Raw genomic sequence first — 19,349 nt, 5'->3', positions numbered from 1 at the left:
CGGGGCGGAGGCGCGACCCCACGCCGGGCAGCGCCGAGCGAGCGGCCCTCCCCTGCGCGCTATAAAAGCCGCCTCCAGAAAGAGAGGAAAGTCGGCGGGAGAAGAGCATCGCGGCGCGGTGCCGTTGCGCTCAGGTACGGGCATGACATCCGTCCTCGGCGGCAGCAGGGCGTCGGGAGGGCCGAGCGGGCAGCTGAAATGCAAGTCCAAGAGGAGAAGGAGGAGGAGATCGAAGAGGAAAGGTAAGAGGAATTTTGTTTCTTTTTCTTTTTCCCTTTATTTCCCTCCCACCCCGTCTCTCTGCCTGTCTCCCGCCCGCACGTTGCCGCACGACCCGGCTGCTCCTGCTCTTCTCGACTCTGGATGGCGCCCGCAGGCACCGGCCCCGACGGCCGAGCGGGGGCGGCGATGCCCTCCTGCCCCGCGGGGCGAAACGGGGACCTGAGGGACCGCAGCTCCCCCCGCCCTGCTAGCTCTCCTCTCTTTGTTCGTGGCCGCGGCTGAATCCCGCGGCGGGGCTGGCGAGGCGGAGCTGTCCAGGGTGCTGTCCCCCGGCTCCCCGGAGTCCCGCCGCGTCCCGCGGTGTCCCCGTGCCACCCGGCTGGACACGTCCGTGCGGAGCACAAAGCAGAGCGGAGCCTCTCGGCTGCAGGTGGTGACCCCAACGCTCTCGCTTTTTTCTTTCTTTTTTTTAAGAGAAGGTCCACCAAGTTTTGCTATTTTTGGTACTGTTCTGCTTCCCCCTGCGAAAAACCTTTGCTAGGGAAGTACTAATTGTCATGAGCATGAAAAGTAAAGCTACAGGATGTCACTGCAAACAGGGAATATGCCCTAGATAAAAGCTCTTCTGAAGGCTGTCCTGTTATCTCCTGTAGCGAGGATGACACACTGCTGCCTGATTTTTGATGTTTTGACTGAAAAAGTCAAAGTTAGCAGACTGTGAGCACTCTACAGTAAAATGAATGGATACAGGAAACAGTGCCAGGTGCAGTACATTTGGGCACAGCGATGCTAACTCCAAGTATTTATCCGAGCAGTAAATATCCCCCAACATGTCACTGCCACAGTTACACGGGGTTGACACAAGTTTTAGCTTGCCAAGTGAAGCTGATACTTCGGCTACATTATTTTGTCTTCTGATTCTAGAAATCCTAATTCATAGAGCACATTAGCTGAGAATCTTTTAATTATTGATTATGTTAAAGCCAATAATCATGTTATTGGATAACATCTTAGAAATGTCGAAGCAGGTTTTGTGTGGTAACAAGTGAAAATGGGTCAGATACTGAATTCTGGACTCTACTGCACAACTGTCACTATTTCAACTTTCACCCTGAACTCTATTTTCATAATTATACTAACAAAAAATGACCTGAGCACAAGTGAGAACAGCAGACTTGCAGAAGCATTCATGCTTCTAATATGTGTGTAGTCTTGACTTGCTGTTCCTCATCTTTAGCGTGCTGTAACATCTGGTGGTAAAGAGCGTTTTATGCTGTTATAGAGCAAATTTTAAAATATACAGCAAAGGGAGAGCTCCCACACTCACTGCTTTTAAATCTGCTTGTACATAAGTTGCTCTCTGCAGACTTCTTTGTGTTTGTAAATATTTGAGAAAAACAACTTTTCCGGAGGTTTACAAACTTAGCCTTGCCTTAGCTACTCTGTGCGTGGCCAAGACAAAAACGTGGCCAGTTATCCATGTAGTGGAGAAAAGTGCTTTTTTATGACAGTAAATCATAAGTGTTGATTTTCTTTCTAAGAAACAGACAGAAATGAGGGTCTTTTAGTTATACTTTTTTTGTTGCTTTGTTTATTGCTCTGTTTTGCCCTAATAAGGTGGAAGTTGAATGTCTTTTAAAAAAACCTACACAAAACAAACAAAAAACTTGCTAAATAACAACTTAGTAAATGACAGCTATTTGCAGAACACATAGCTGGATGCTAATGGTGTTCTAGAAAGTGTTTGTCTGACCAGTATCAATGAGAATGTGCACTTGAAGAGTTTTTATTCCTTCAAACATGCTGCTGTAACCACTTTACAACCAGGTGGTTACTATACTTGCTACAGGGAGAAATGCATGTGTTCATGTTATTTTGATTTTCTTTCATATAGAACCTCTGTATATATTCTTTAAACAAACAAAAAGAAAATACTATGAATACCTGTGAATTTATGCTGGCTAAATTCCTCTAACTCTTGGTTTTGAGTACTATGATAGATTATTTATTTATGATATATTCCTATGTCTTTTTTGATGATATCCAGTGCAAAGGTGTTGTTTAACAACTAGCTCTCCAGGAGATTCATTGAGAAAATGTTTATTTGGCTCACAAATTACTACATTTTCATGAGAATAAACATGGGCTGCATATTCCACTGTTCTGATTATTTAATAGATTGTGAAAAAAATCCTTTTATAGAGTTACAACTAAAGCATTTGCCTTTAACAGTTCTCCGGTACCGATTTTGTTATCTATAGCAAGAATACTTTTAAGTGATTCTTTAAAGTGTGTAAGTACACACATGTATTTACACAGACACACAGACACAACTGGACACATGTATATGAAGAAATTCATTCTTGTCTTAAATTTAAACAGAGTGGTATCAGAGTAAGGAAATGAAATTACCTCTCACACACCCACTTCTCAAGGAGGTGAGCACTACAGATTATTTATACAATTTAATATATTATATTAGACACATTGTATACAAACTGTACTTAAAAACAGATAAGACAATGCCTTATGGAACATCTAGGAATGTATCGCAGTACAAGTAGATATTATTCTCTATTTAATAGCATTATTTTTCCTCTTCTATTGTACTTTCCATGGTTCTAGTCGTGTTTTTGTCCTCTGTGTGGATTATAAGTTAGTTTTTCAGTTTTAGCAATTTGCTTCATTCTTTGTATACCTGAAAGCTCTGTTTTAGGAGTTTTGTCAGGGCAGAAAGCAAGTTCAAGCAAAGAGAACAAACAACATTCTTTGAATAGCTAAGTGTCTGTGTGTATTTAAGCTAAAAAACAATAGAACCCATGTGCTGTGCTGGGAAACACAGAGAAAGAATTTCCATATATGCAAATTGAGCACTGAAGACACTGAGTGTGATTCCAGTGTACAAAGACATAGCCTAGTAATTAATTTTCATGCACCTAATTTTTAGGTATATGAAATCCAGCAAACTACTGAGTATAAATATGTTGCCTTGAAGCACTAACATTAAATGTCCATGCACCGGATATCTCATTCCAAGCCTATATTTGCTCAGAGACTCCATTAAGTTTTACACTGCTTGCAGAAAGTGTGTTAAAAACACTTAAACGGTTGGATATTCACAGCTTTTGTTAAATTACTATGGGGTAATATTTTGTCATTTAGAAAATAAATATTTAACTCTGAGTGAGAAATAAACTTCTTAATTTCTCATAGACCTAATGAAAAATAAATGCAGATGATTACCAAAATATCCGCAGGCTAATTTCATGCAAAAGTGGAAATAGATATTTTATGCTTCTCTTTTTTTTTTTTTTTCATTTCGTTTTGATATATGTGTATAAAATGACCAGAAGTTTAAAAACTCTGACTAATGATTTAATGAAATCCATTCTAAATTTTAGGTCTTTAAAGAAAATTGCTGTATGTGTGGGTTTTTATGGTTTTCTCTCCAAGGCTTTGAAACATGGCAGAGTATTGGCAGAATTCAGCGCGGTGGCCTCCCCATGTTTTGTGCAGACTTGATAGCCTGCGGTACCAATTTTGAAAAGAAAGCTTGCTTTCTGAGATAAATGGTTAAAAGTAGACCAAACAAAAGCAGAGTTGCCATTCACTGATAATACTAAAAAGGCGCGCTTTGGCAGCCTCCGGTAACTTCTTAGAAATCAATGTACAGAAACTAAATATGAAATGGATGACTGAGGATATGCCACTTCTTAGTTATTTTCCAGAGTAAGACAACAAGTAAGCCACCTTATTTGCAATACCTTTTAATAGAGCTAGCAATTAAAATTAATTAGAGGGAATTAGAGGGAATCAGGTATCCCTGATGTGGTAGAAAGCTTTGTCAGGGGCTGTTTCTGATAAAATGGGATATGAAATAAAAGTGCACAGAATAAACTAAGAAAGAGCAGCAGGATAGTGAGAGAGACAAAATGATTGTGAAATGAAATTTCATGAAAAATTAATGAAATAGAAAGAGTGCGCTGAGGACAGAGGGAGGAAACCCGCTTGGTTCTTCATCATGCTGCAATGCCAAAGTAATAAATGAGAGTGTTTCATTTCAGCGAGGTTCAGGGACACAACTCTTTCCCCACAACAGGATTGTGTCGTGCTTCAAGATGTGTTCCGCTTATCTCATTCCCTGGCAGCTTGAGAGGAAGGGACTGGATTTAGTGATAAAATTAAATTGATTAAACCTTTATCCATCATCTAATTTGGTACCTTTCTTTTTTCTTTTCTTTTTTACTGTTACCTCCAATTTCTAGTGATCCGTGTAATGACAGCAATTTGAGATAGCATCAAGGACATTAGCTACAATGACTGAACTTAAATTTAGAATAAAAATATGGGATTCATGAGTCCATACCTAAATAGCAGACAATTAGGTTATAGCGCAGCTGTATCTTCCTAGCAACAGCACATGAGAACAATAAAATGGTGCATTCTACTTTAAGACAGAACAAAATATTTCGACTTTACCTCCAAGTGTTAATTATGTAAGTATAAAAAGCACGAATACAAATGTTGACCAGATCGTAAATAAACAGTCACAAATATAGACATTTTTGCCTTTTTGGACACAGAAATTAAGTCAGAGGTTTTGCTTTCTTCAGTAGTGATGCACAGGCACCGAGAGGTAGTGGCAATGTATATAGTGTTGGGAACTGTAGCTTCTCTGTGATTTGGATAGTGAAATTCTCCCATAAGGTGATTCTTTACAGCTTTGCTTACAAATTCGTGCTTAAACGATATTAACAGAGTTTTGAAAATACTTAATGGCAGCCTTTTATGAAGTACTTCCCTACAAATGGAAAACCCCGCACTAAAAATTAAAGGTCACATGAAATTGCCTTGTGAAATATCAGAGGCACCAAAGGTCTGTGGAAACATTTTCTTAGTTTTTTTTCAATTCTCTTCAGGTTAGCAAGTTGCATTAAAAAGGCGAGCATTAGAATATCTGTCTGATCTCCATTAATTGTACTACTTTTGAATTACTGCTGTCCAATATTGCCTAGGTTTTGCAAGTAGTAATGAACCTGAATTGATCCCTGTGTTCACTGCTAACTATCTCTACAACCTTTCAGGCAGTTTACCTTTTTTTCCCATGTAAACTATTAGTTATCCAGACAAAAAAGCTGATATGCATCAGTAGATAGATTATTCTCAAGGCGTTTGTGATGAACTTGACATTTATTTGTGTGTAAAACTGCCTGGTTTGCCTGCAAATCATGTAAGTTCCAACAGTGCTTACACTTCTTCTCTGACTTTTGTTTCCTGGTGCATGAATTTTAAGCAAAGCAGCCAACCCAGAGGTGTTCTAACAGCATGTTGTGTTATGTAATATATTACAAAGACCACTTTGTTAACTGGTAGAAACAGCTTGTCAGCTCATACTAATAGGAAGCCCTCCCTGAGTCATAAAATAACCAAATTTAATGCCTGAACAGAAAGCATTTAAATGGACAGTGTTATCATTGTTGTTCAGTTGGTCTCAGATTTCTTGCTTCTTAAAATGGATTTGAAATATGAAGGCATATTTTGGGGCTCTGAGTTAACAACGCCCGTTCAAGATGAAGGACTAGTTGCTGCTGTGGATGGTTTGATGGAAATCTATGCTAACCAAAGCGTGGTAATGAGGGAAGCACAGAGCAGGGCAGGGTGCGTGAAGAACAGGGTGGCTAATATTGAGGATGTTATGGTATCATTAGTTGAATGAAAGGTATATTCTTGCAGAGTGCTTTCTGCCTCATTCTGGCTGTTCTGGCTCAAAAATGTATACTAGAAACACTGAGGATTCAGAGGCATATGGCAAAGGGATTAGAGATGTGTAAAACTTAAGCAGAAGAAAATTGATGAGATTTATATTGTTTACTTTTGAGATAAACGTAAGAAGGAATGCAGCAAAACCATATTAATGAAGGAAAGATTACAAAGAAATTAAACTGGCTACTCTGATTTATTCCCGATTTATTTACAAAGGCAGAAGCCTTTTAGGATGCTGAATTTCAGCACATTTCAAAGGAGAAAAGGACTTTTTTTTGAGACAGCACATAGCTGGCCTGTGGGGCTCACTGCTTCCAGGTATGAAAAAACAAAACTTACATATGTGTAAGGAGAGGAGGCACTTGATTAGCTCAGCTGAGACTAAAGATGAAAAGTTTGCTGCTCACTTCATCGAATGCGGGTTTGGGCTTTATGTTGGATGTATTAGGAAGGATTTGTTAGTTTGCTTTTTAATATGAGTTACGAATCCTCTTTTTCAGAAAGCTATCTGACATGGATTAAGGGGAAAGGTAGTTTGTAGGTGGTTTATTCCATCGTGGTCACCACAGGGCTGGCACTGAGCAGCCACCTTCATGTCTTCCAACACTGGGGAGCACAGCTAGAGGGAAGGAGGTGTATTTCCTTACTTTTCCTGATGACTTGTTCGGACTTTGCCTTTTCTGTTACCACTCATCTCCCTGTATGTAAAGACAGACCAAAATTCCCAATCTCCTTGATGCTGTGGTGAGTTTAGAAGGATGACAAATATTAATATCCCCCCCTCCTTCTTGTTCCCTTGGAAAAAGGAACAAAGCAGTGGGATATTGCAGGGTGACAATGAGCCGTGTAACCGCACGACGATTTGTTAAGCAGAAGAAAGCCAGTTACTGACATGACTGTGAGCGCATTGCTGCGAGATGAGTGCTGTGCACGGGAGATGGCTCCCACACACGGTGGTTGTCTTTGTGCCGGTGTGGGACTGGGCTGCACCGACCATTGCATCCCATGGTGCAGCCATGCCGCTTGCTGTTTCTGAAGCCTACCATACGTGGCGGTGGTGCTTCATGTGCATTTTGGGAAGCAGTGAGCAATAAGTAGATCTCAGCAAAGTACTTCTTGAGAAAGGGTGCTTTTTATATTTTTTCCCCCATTTTTACATCAACCTTAGGAGGTGCTCAAATTTATTAGCAGAGTCACCTTTCTCTGCCAACTAATGAAACACTGGCATGAAGAGTCAATGCTGCTGGGAAATCTCCATCTCCTTAGAAAGATATTTACACACAACTAATTTTATGCAATTGCCTGCTTCTTACCATGTGCAATGGCTACTTGTTCCTTAAATAGCAGGGTTTAACAAAATGATGGCCAACTCCAACAATGCTTATCTTTTTGTGAGGCCCAATGCTGCTGCCATTGCTCCCAGTGAAATTATAATTGAAACTTCTTCTGCCTGAGTTTGGGGGCAGAACTGTGCTGCTATATATATGTGTGCTTGTGCTAAAACATTTTTGTATGAAATAGGGACTTTTGTGGCCTTCTCTGTCTAGCTGTGTTAAAACAATGAGCATATGAAACACCAAGTTCTATTAGACAGTGTATCTCAAAGCCTGTAGAATCCCCCAAAAATATTTTCTTAAGGAATTAATTTTTATATTAAGCTGAATAATTTTGTTCAGAGATGTAAAGATAAAATCCATTTCTAGCATGTGTATATTTATACACATCCATCCATACGTTCATGCTGCATGAATTTGCAATTTCAAATACATAGGCATATATGTAAACATTCTCATAAGATTTCTGTATTATCTCCATCTGTGTAATACCAAGTCTTACAGACAAATCACAAGGGCACAACTGCGTAAAGATTAAGACTGTATTTTTTTTAATTGAGAAATATAAATGAAAGACATTTCTTATAATCCAGATTTTTCAGGATATTTCTACGTTCTATTTTTGTACATATGCTTTATGAGTAGCTGAGTAATTCAGAATGGCAAAGACAGAGACGCTTGTGCAGGAGCCTGTAATATTCATGTCAGGAAACCCCAAATGTTCATCAAAAAAGGCAAATTTGGTCTGAAGTTTGCTTTTGTGCTGATCTTTCTCCAGCTGAATTCCATGGAAAACTGTGGTAGCTGGGAACAGGAGCCACCTTGAGCTCTTTGTCACATCCATGCCAGCAGACATGGCACACAATGCCAGGCAAAAATGCCTATGGATCCTTCAGCATTATTTAACTTAAATTAATGTTCATTAGCTGATTTCCAGGCTGTAATCTTGCCTCCTGCATGCCAATCATGAATTGCTGTTTGTGTGCTCACATGAATGGCAATTTTGGGCAGTGAGGGGCAGAGCTGCAGTGGTCTGCGTTGCCTCCATTGTTGAACAGCACAGATAATAATTAAATTGGAGCTCAGCTCTTGCTGCTCGTGGATGGAGGAGTTTAAAAGATGCACTACAAAGAGAGGCAGTTCACTGCTATCACTGACAGCAGGTCTCCTCCAGCTGCAACTGCTGCAAAGAGTATTGATTGATCTGTGTTTACCATTTATTTATGCTAAAGCATCTGATGCACGTCTGTAAAATCTGTTATTTCTAAAATCGAGATACTTTGCTCGTTTTCAATCCACATTCACAAAAACTGGCTTTTGCAGATGTATGACAGAGGTTTGCTTTACCCAGCGCTGTGCCCATGAGGAGCATTTTTTGTGCCCTCATCTGAAATCCATGAGCACAAGTCATTTGATGATTTAAAAAAAAAAAAAGAAATAAAATTTTCACTGTGCAAATGCTTTAGATTTTGTACACAGACAGGAAGAGGGAATATACAGTGTTCAAGCATAAATTTGAAGCATTTCCATCCTCCAGAACAAGTCAAAAGCAAGTCTTACTGGGATAACTTCTACCCTGACAATAATACTTTAGTTCTGCATTCGTGTTTGTTTGCTTTTTTAAAGAATTTTTCAGTTCCTGCATGTTAAAATACAAAGTGTAAATTGAAAGGTAGAAACAGGCAGTACAACACTAACAGTATCCTAATTCCCACATGATGGTCATTAGGTGTCAAAAAATAAATGGGGGGAATTTTCAAAAATGTACACTGGTTTTGGTTAGTCTAAAATGATACAGTCCTTGGTAGTTTAGCGGTGTGATTCGTAATAGATGCAGCTTAACAGGACACTGCTTTTTAGATCTGCCAGCACAGGCACACTTTTAAGCAGGTGATACATTCTGCTAAAATGGTTCAAGGTTAGAAACCACCAACAAAATTTTTCTTGAAGGTCAGTTCTTAAGTTTACCCTTTTATGATGCAAGACACATTGAACTAATTTTTGCCCTTACCTTCAGACAACCCCAACTCACCCTTGCCAGCAAGGACTCTCTTTGCCTAGAGCTGCCCAAATGCACCTGTTGTGGCAACACGTTGCTCAACAGTGCCACAGTGGGACCTCGCCGCGCCATGGCCCAGTCCCATGCATGTCCAGCCCGTGGGGCTGGTGGGCACGCAGAGCTGTTTCTGCCGCCGTGAGCCTGCAGGGTTGTTCTCTTGGCTTCTCCCTGGCTGCCCAGAGGCCTTTCTGTGTACTTTATTTTTGAATGTACTGTCTGCTTTTACTTTTTTATTTTTTAATTTTTACTTTATTTATAAACAAATGCATGGGAATGGGTTTTTCAGAAACATGATCTAAATTTCATAGCTATTATTTCCACTAAAAATCTTAATTACAATGGCTACAGTGTAGTCCATCAATTTGGGAAGTGCGTGTGCTCCCTGGAAGACCAGGAGATTTTTTCATTTAAGCTGAGACCACTGTAAATTAACTGTACTATTTAACCATAGGACAAATCTTTGACTAAAATGTGGCAGATAATTCTAAGTTTAAAAACAAGCCAAATAAAAAGCCAAAAGCCCTGTTTTCCAAGTCTAGAAAAGTAATTCTAAAAGTTAAAACAATTTCTAGTAAAAAAAAGTCTATTCCCCATGCAACATTACTTTAACTTTGCCTCAAGAAACTCCAAGCCACCATCAAGAATCTCTAAAATGAAATGAAAGCAAGAAGCAACAAATTACAAATTATTTTGGGTCTTACAGAGTGCTTTTATAAGGGGACTGTGAATTAAGTACTGTAGAAACCATCTCAGTCTTTTATATTAATGATTAAGATAACTCCAAAGGCTACAAAAAGCCACTCTTAAACTAATACTGAATATATGCTGCCCTGAAGATCCATGTGTTTATCACATTAGCACTTTCTGAATTTGATTCATTCTTTACTGAAACACCTCAATTTCTTGTCGTTATTTGTAGTATCCTCACTTTATTAATACAAATTATAGAAACGAAAGTATATGGGAGATTGGTGATTGGATCAGACTAGTATCTCAAAAAAAGGTTTCTGGGGTAGCATGCGGCAAAATCATTTCCTCAGTCAGGCCATCATGCTCAGAAAAGCAATAAAGAGTAAGTAATAAGGTCTGCATACAGATACACAGGTGCTTAAATTTTCTGTGGAATCAGAAAAGAAACAAGAAGCCGTTACCATTTTCCTAAAAATTTTCCAGACGTAAAGAAGATCGTAACACACGTGACTGTTGAAACATATTACTTAAGACCTGGTCTCATTCTGTTTTACCTCATCTAAATTGATCCTAACGCTTCCTGGTCAGAAGAAATGTTCCTGTAACACTGGCATGTAAAGCTGCTTTCTGTGCTATTTAGACAAAAATGAGAGATAGCAAAAAAATCAAGGTACGGGGCTAAGATAAATCGTCTAATAGCGATTATAGCAAAAGCAATGTTTGTAGGCTGTAGGGTGGAAGCAGTTGTTTATTAATCTCGGTATTAACTCATTTGACTTCTGTAGATTGGCCCTGGGCTGCATTGTGAATCTTGGTGTGGGGCACATACCTGCCTGCAGCCTGCACCAACACATGAATTTCCATCTGTCATTGCCCACGCTCCAGCAGGTATCTGTGAGTTTATGCATTGGAGAATAGGTGCAGATGATTCACTGAAGCTTGCATGGCAAAAAAAAGAGACTCAGCAGTGATCACTTATGGCCTTTATGGATCCCTTCCAACTCAGAATGATCTATGATTCTATGATCACCTGCAGAGTTCAGGCATAGACATGAGGTGCAGACATGAGATGGGACACCATCATTGTATCAGTGATCAAAATAGTGGCATGAGAGTAACAGCAACACAGCCTCTGACCAAGTGTGGGAACCTGGAGTCTGTCAGTCCTGCCTAACAGCTTGTCTCTGCTGAATGTTGACAATATATTACATAAATTTCCCTGCAACAGCTTGTTTCAGAAACTTTTCCCAGTAATGTAGATTGTAGATTTTTGTTTTGACTGCTTTAATGCATATTCATTAGATAAAAGCCCAGACAATTACTGTGATAGTTTCACTAGCAGGTGGAGCATGTTTTAGGATTTGATGGGCATGGGATTTGTTGGAATAATCTCAGAGAAATTTGGAGGATTACTTTTATGATGGGAGGTTTGTATGAAAAGTGAGAATGTAAGCAGATTGGAAGGTGATTTCGTTATGTTTTTGCATTAGTTTGCTTTTACCGTTTTAAATCTAGAATAAGTTCATACTTTGAACAAATAAATGTCTCATAGGGCAAGCAGTGAACCACACAGATAAATGCTGCCTAAACAATATAGTTTACAGTTGCATAAATAGTATGCAGTGGTATTTGTAAAGAGATATGATTTTATTGTGTTAATTTTCCAAAACAGTAAAAAGAGCTAGGAAAAATATTTCCTGTCTTCACTTCTAAAATGATCATTGTCATCTATTATGTACATTAAGGTTATAACTTAATTTTTGTTGAGTAGGTAATAATACAGAAAATATGCATGCATCAACATTGCTTGTTGTGAAATTGCGATCAAAAGCACCATTTCCTTTTTTGTTTCCACTAGAAAAGAAAGAAAGATTGAGAGCAGAGTCAAGATGAAGAAAATAGGAGCCTGATCCTGCTTTGTCACGTGGGAATCCCTCTTTTTCAGGATGACTGGGCCCTACTGCTTACGGGGACTTTCATCCCATGGGTGGTCATTCTCCCATGGGTGGTCATGTTGTCTTCATTGATCTCAGTGGTAATATGGGTTAGGGTCATGCCAACTGGCACTGCCAGTAATGCATCACTGCCACATCAGAACTTCTAAAATAAAGCAAGAAAGTTAAAAACGTACATTTAGGAAAACATTTTATTTATTTCCTACATTACAGCAACAGAATTTATCATTACAGGAGGTTTAAAAATATATTTGCATAACACAGAAGTTATCAGTCTAGACTCCCCATCTGTTGAATGCCTTGTTAGTAAGTAGCTGTAGCACTTCAGTATTTGACTTAAACATCATGTAAAAAATGCTAATAATTTCTCTACGCTATTTTGCCACTAATGAAACTTCAAAGCTATGAATGCATATGTTTATATTCAATTTCTATTTATATACTTATAACACAGACACTAGTACTATGCATATTAATGTGCCAATATGTGCTCCAGCAATGCGTACATTAACGTACATGCATATTCACACAAAGGGTTGAGCTTGATGGAAGCTTTGTCCTAGGCTTCATACAGACCTTGAATGAAACCCTTAGTTTTTAATAAATATTGGGCCAAATTTCCAGGAATTGGTTTGATTCATTATTACTTTTGTATTTGTTTTTTCTCAAGCACAAGTTTTGCGTACAGGTGTTCCTCTGTTGACTCTGTAGTGCTTCCACACTTTCTTGTCCATTCTCCTCTGTCACTGTTGTTTTCAGTGTGTTTTAATAATGCATTGTAATCCCCTATGCCGTTATAACTGATTAATTAGCAGCCCCTCCATTTCAGGCTCTGAATTGTTCTCTTACGCTCAGATCATTTATAGCCTCAGCTGAAAAGACAAGATTGAATATCTCCCTTGCAGTTCATCTCCTTGCTTCGTGTACCTACCATGATTATTGTTTATTCTTTATTACGAGTGGGTTTTTCTAAAGGATGAAATGTTAACTCTCTGTTATCTTATCTTAACTATGTTAACTTATCTGTTATCTCGGCTCTTAACCTGCAACTAAATCCTGTCAGATTTGTTGATGGGAAATAAGGGAAAGTCAGAGAATCCACCACTCATATTTCTTTGTAGGTTTTGGGACTTGAAATGTCCAATTTTTTTTTCCAAAGATTAACTTAGGGAAACTGCAACTAGAAGAATTGAATGACAAATCAATTATTTTGCAGAGATTTCATTAGCTTACGATCTCAAATTTTATTTACAGATACGTGGGATAGAAGCATGCATGCGTTTGTGTATGTGTGAAAAGCAAACGCATCTGACATTTTCTTTGAACATTAGGATGCCAAAATCTATGGTTTTCAGAAAATCACATGGCAGGTCCTGCAGCTGTACCAATAGCTTTAGCTGTAGCAGTTGCAGAACTGGACAGCCCAGAGGAAGCACTGTGTCCCAGGAGGATGGGCTGGGCAGGAGCTGGTGGCTCAGGTGACATACCCAAGGGGACAGAGGGCAGTGGCAACAAAGCTGAAATGCGTGTCCTTAACAAAGAGATTGCAGGCTACAGGACTTCTGGTGGCAGAGAAGATCTGTCCTCGGAAGTTCATATCTGAACTTCCCTCAACCCTCTATCCAGTTTTCCTTGTGAAGCCAATGCTCAGAGCTTATGCAGGAAGTATTTTTCTCCATTACATTTGCCCTATGCGTATTTTTTGAAGCAGATGGGGTCAAGATATCAAAAGATTGAAGGAAGATCAAATACCTATTTGCCATTATCTTTCCAGCAGGAAACCACGAGAGCAAAACATGAAGGAATAGCAGAGGAGAAATTTTACCAAGGCAGGGGTTTTCAGGACAGATAGGCTAGTGAAGGATAAAATATTTCTTTGCTCCTCCCACCTACTGTCCCAGTCACCCTCTCAAGCACCAGCTAGCAGCACAAAGAAGATTTATTTCTCTGGAAGGAACTAGCTGCCTCCAAGTGTCACAGAATTTATGCAGCAATTGCTTGTTTACTTTCTACTGCAGTTAATGCCCATGTGGACTTCTCAGTCCAAAGGATTGCATTCTCTTCAGCTCAAACTGGGCCAAAGAGAGATACTGAGGCTGTCGCAAACATAGAATCATAGAACATCCTGACCCACAAGGATCATAGAGCCCAATCCCCAGCTCCACACAGCACCACCCAAAAATCAGACCATATGTCTGAGAGCAGTGTCCAGACACTTCTTGAACTCTGGCAGCTTGGGGCCGTGCCCACTGGCCTGGGCAGCCCATTCCATGCCCACCGCCCCCTGGGGCAGAGCCTTTCCCTCACCCCCAGCTGCCCCTCTCCTGACAGCTCCATGCCGTTCCCTCAGGCCCTGTCGTCGTCTCCAGAGAGCAGAGCTCAGCGCTGCCCCTCTGCTCCCTGTGGCCACGAAGAGGCCTCCCCTCTTCTCTGCGCTGAACAAACCAAGGGACCTCAGCTGATCTTCATACATCTTCCCCTCTAGATCATTCGCGATCTTTGTAGCCCTCCTCCAAACACTTTCTAATGGTTTTATGTCCTTTTTGTGCTGTGGTGTCCAAAACTGCACACAGTGCTCATTCCTTAGAACTGGCTTCCGGGCCCTTACAGCTCTGCAGCTCCATTACTTGACTAGTCATTGCAGTGTTCTCCTTAGCGAGAACTTCAAATGTTTCTCACTTCAGTTACTGCAGTTTTTGGAATGATAATGTAAAATAATATAAATATTTGCATAATTTAAATTTAAGAGGAAAGAAAACAGCATCTGATTTTATTTTTAACTGATTTTTTCTTTCACAACTCTATGTGATTACCCATGAGCTTTTAGGGAACTATATTAAAAATATTTTCAAACATGAATAAGAAAAAGCATGTACATAAAGCTTCGTCTCAACCTGAACGAGAAATGTGAGGTGCCTTTCTGGAGCTGTGATTCCAGTTTGCTGGCTTCCCAAAGAGCACAGAACAAGTGTGTCTGTGACCAATGGAGCCCATGAAGCATTTTTAAATTGTCTCTAGTGCTTGTTTCATTCTCCAGGAAGAACTAATTTGAAATATTCCAGCCTACCTTTCTGGAGATACGGCACTTTTCTCTCCTGACTGCCTCTGTTTGGTGTTTTTATAGCGATCTCCTCACTTTCAGATGTTTAATCACTTATAGCCTCATAGTGCACAGATGCACACCTCTCTTCTCAGCCTCTACTCTGTTTCTTGGTCTCCTCAGCTACTGTCATAGAATCATAGAATCCTTAGAGTTGGAAGGGACATTTAAAGGTCACCTAGTCCAACTCCCCTGCAATGAACAGGGACATGCACAGCTAGATCAGGTTGCCCAGGGCTTGATGGATCAAAAAAGCCTTGCTTTGAAAGTCTCCAGAGGCAGGGTATTAACCACATCTTTGGGCAACCTGTTCCAGTGCCTCACCACCCTCACTGTAAAAAAGACTTTTTCCTTATATCGAACCAAAGTATACCCTCTTTGAGTTTGAAGCCATTTCCCTTTGTTCTGTCACCACAGATCCTGCTAAAGAGTCTGTCCCCTTCTTTCCTGTACTCCCCTTTAGATACTGAAAGGCTGCTACCAGGTCACCTCGGAGCCTTCTCTTTTCCAGGCTGAACAACCCCAGCTCTCTCAGCCTGTCTCATACGGGAGGTGTTCCATCCCTTGGATCATTTTTGTGGTCTTTCTCTGGACGCTTTCCAACTGGTCTATCTATCTCCTCTACTGAGGACTCCGCATCTGGATGCAGTACTCCAGGTGAGGCCTCACCAGCACAGAAGCAGAGGGGCAGGATCACCTCCCTTAACCTGCTGGCTGTGCTTCTTTTGATGCAGCTCAGGATACAGTTGGCTTTCAGGGCTGTGAGGGCACATTGCTGGCTCATGTCCAGCTTCCCATCCACCAGTACTCCCAACTCTCTTTCAGCAGGGCTGCACTCAATCCTTTCATCCCCCAGCTTGTATTGGTAGTGAGGTTTGCCTTGACCCAGGTGCAAGACCTTGCATTTGGATTTGTTGAACCTCATGAGGTTCACCTGGGCCCACTGCTCAAGCCTGTCTAGGACCTTCTGGATTGCATCCCATCCGTCTGGTGTGTTGACTGTCTTTGGGCAGCAGTGTACCAGGAAGGAGCTGTTGACTGATGCAGCTCAGTTAGGCTAAATTTGAGGACAACAAAACATTTCTTTAGAACCTATAGTGTCTCAAGAGTTGATGGTGCTTGGGAGAGATGACCTAGGCTGAAATACTGAGGTGGTCATGAGATGGCGCAAATAGCAGCTAGTCTCCTGGAAGCACTTGCCCATGGGGTGATGACAGATGTGTTCCTAGCTGGGGAGCCCTGCAGTTGTGTTTACCCTCTGTCTCCTAGTGGTATGATCAGTGCAAGGTGGCCTGGTGGTGTTCCCAGCCCTATCAGCAAGGAGGATGTGTGTTTAGCCTGGTGTTCAGCTGGGGCTTGGGGGCAGGTTCTCACACTTGCCAAATAGATTTCTAATAAAGGAAATTCTATTTTGAAATTAGTAGTCCTGAAACTTAAAATTAATTTTTCCTTTATTACTAGGACATATTTTTAGGTCCCAATTCAAGTCTCATGGAAGCGCAGTCCGCCCACTGCTATGCTGGGCGTACTGAGGGCAGGGTGTTACAATTTCCAGAAAAGATGTTGCTCAAGATCTTGAATATTTACATCCTTTGCTTTCTATAAAATGCATCCGCTGGTTTTAAGCCTATATGTGGTTTGAAAACAGTAAAAAAGAAAAAGTATGAAATGCTATCCTTTATTTTCCTGTCACTTGATCTTCATTTTTAATTTGGTTGTGTGAAAGAGATCTTTGCTTGCATATAGATGCTGCAAATTGCAACAACAACAACAAAAAAGTCTAGAGCATAGTCCAAAATTGCTCTAAAATAAATTTAGGTCTTCCTTTTTTTTCTGCAATCTCCTCTTGAGCTACCCATGGGTAGCTGAAGATATTTATGCCTTGCTGTCTTCAGTGGTCAGTGTGAGGCAAAAACCAGTGATGTACTAAAATTACCTGACCACTGAAGCACATAGAACTACTGTTCATGGTGGTAAGATCAGCCAAAACTTTATTTCTGGGAGCCCTGACATGCGCCAAGGACAGTGTCTGGCCTTTGGAGAAGGCTCCAGTAACTGGATCAGTGCCGGTGGCTTTGAAGCAAGGAGTTTGGTAGGACTCTACTCATTAAAAAACCCTGCTGGTGCAAAATTTAGCAAAGTATCAAGCTAAATGATGAACTTGAATGAGGACAGGAGTTTCTTTACTTCAGAAACACAGCAACAGTTCTCATTAGTGCTGACGCTGTGGGCAGAGGCAGCTTGCAGCTCCATGCTGGACCTTGCCTTTCCTGACTGCAAGTGCACACTTATGACTGTTTTTGCTGTCTGCTTTCAGATATCAGTGTCCCTGATAGAATATTTATGGTGTTCAAGCTGTACTAACAACTAAGCAAAGTGTGTCCCTGCAGCCCTTATTCCCAGGAGCTGCTCTGACACAGCAAGGTGGGATAATGGCATGAAACAGCACAGTAGGAGCTGCCCTTTGCCACCTTATGAGAGCAACCAAGGTTTCCTCATTCTCTGCTCCTGGGCCTCATCTGAGGCTATCACTCCCTTACCTGGAAAGACCCATTCTGAGGAGCAGGAGAACATGATATTGGCAACAATCAGTGCAGCAGGAGGACAATCTCAGTGCACCTGTGTTTGGAAGGTACTCCAGTCCAAGGAGGCTCTGGGTACTGCCACTCCACAAATAACTTATAAAAGATGTGAAATATGTATTGTTTGCCATAGAACAGGGATATAATTATATATCAAATAAAACTTCAAGTTATTATTTTATTTAAAAAAAATAATAAAGCCAACTATTCTGGCAGTATGTTGCACATACAGTTGTGACCAACTCACTGTTTGCTTGAGAAAGAAAAAAAAAGCCATGTACAGAATGTGGGAAAGATATTTTATACTTTGACATGAATAACAAAAAAAAAAAAAAAGGGACATTTAGAAAATGCAAATCATATCTGTTCTTTGTTTTAATCTACCATTCTGGGAGTTGGGAAAAGATAAGATTAGAGAATGATCCATGAGAAATATTACTGGTGTACTGAATACTTCAAATCACCAAGGACTCTTTCATTTAAAATAGAACCATCACCAAAAGGCTGTATCAATATATGAATGGAAAGGAATCAGATATTTCTGCCACTACAAAAAGTTAATAAAGCAAGTCATTAGCATTAGTGCAACTTGCTTCTCTTTCCAATTTACAGCCACATATCTAGATTAACTGTAAAATATTCCTAGGTTTAGGACACACTGTCCTCCATTGAATGCTTAGCAGGAAAAGGTTATTAACATTGAATGGGGACTGTTCCCTCAGGAGAGCTGCAGATAAAATGACCAGGGAAAGAAATAGCACAACTTCTCAAATTAGCATAATTAGTAATTATCTCTTAATAGCCCCACTTGGCTTTGGAGACTTGGCACTTGAAATTCCGCTTAAAGTTCAGTGAGGAAAAACAAATTTCACGCTGAAATGTCTCAATAACACAGCTGAGCTGCTGAGGTAATCGTCTGGTTTAGGTAAAGGGAAGGAGATGAACATATGGATAGCGAAGATCTTTCCTGTAAGCGCTGTGTTTGTGTTTGCATATGCAAAGTGCTCGAGGCTTAATGGTACAATTGCTACTTTCTCTAGCGCTGTGGAGAGGGCAAGAGGATGAGAGAGACTTTTCCCCTTTAATGGAGAGAAACAGATGAAGATAATAAACTAGAAAGAGGAAATCCCATTCATTTTGCACTACAATTGTGTGAATTCTTTTGCAAATCTAGCTGAAATAAAAACCCCGGGACAAACAAGCCTCAGGGTAGATATAACACTAGCCTTTTCTGTAGCCAGTGGCAGAACTGAAACCTTCTCCCAGAATGGAAAAGTTCTCCAACATTTCACTCCGGGCAAAATCAGATGAATGAGCAAGGATCCCAGTAATCCTAATTTTTTTCTTTATGTGGCAAGGAAACAGATGGCTCTCTTTAAATGCTTTTGGCTGAGAAAGAACAAAAGAGGGAGAGGAATATTTACATTTTTTTTACCTACCTAAAACTGAGTCCTTTATCTGCAGGCAGAAAGCAATTTTCTCAGCCCATCCTGATCGGAACAAGCCTTTGTTATTGAGAAGGCACTTTCTGATTTACATGTTGCACAGCTGGTTGGAAGCTTTCCACCAGGAAACAAACACACAATTGATAAACCTTCCTGAACAAGTTTGAAACAGGAAAAGAGGTTGTTTCACCCCACCCCC

At 40.4% G+C, this 19,349-nt stretch overlaps 1 protein-coding gene across 1 annotated transcript in view; it reads left to right on the top strand.

The window, feature by feature from the left end:
* The window catches only part of ADARB2 (adenosine deaminase, RNA specific B2 (inactive)), a 304,005-nt gene continuing 284,761 nt past the window's right edge, over positions 106–19,349 (top strand). The window contains exon 1 of the mRNA XM_021388974.1: positions 106–242. Coding sequence (XP_021244649.1) covers positions 143–242 — 100 coding nt within the window. The 5' untranslated portion in view covers positions 106–142. The remainder of the gene's footprint in view (positions 243–19,349) is intronic.

Source organism: Numida meleagris, chromosome 2 (genome assembly GCF_002078875.1).
Source record: "Numida meleagris isolate 19003 breed g44 Domestic line chromosome 2, NumMel1.0, whole genome shotgun sequence".
Classification (NCBI taxonomy): Eukaryota; Metazoa; Chordata; class Aves; order Galliformes; family Numididae; genus Numida; species Numida meleagris.
This window is presented reverse-complemented; position numbering and strand designations above follow the sequence as displayed.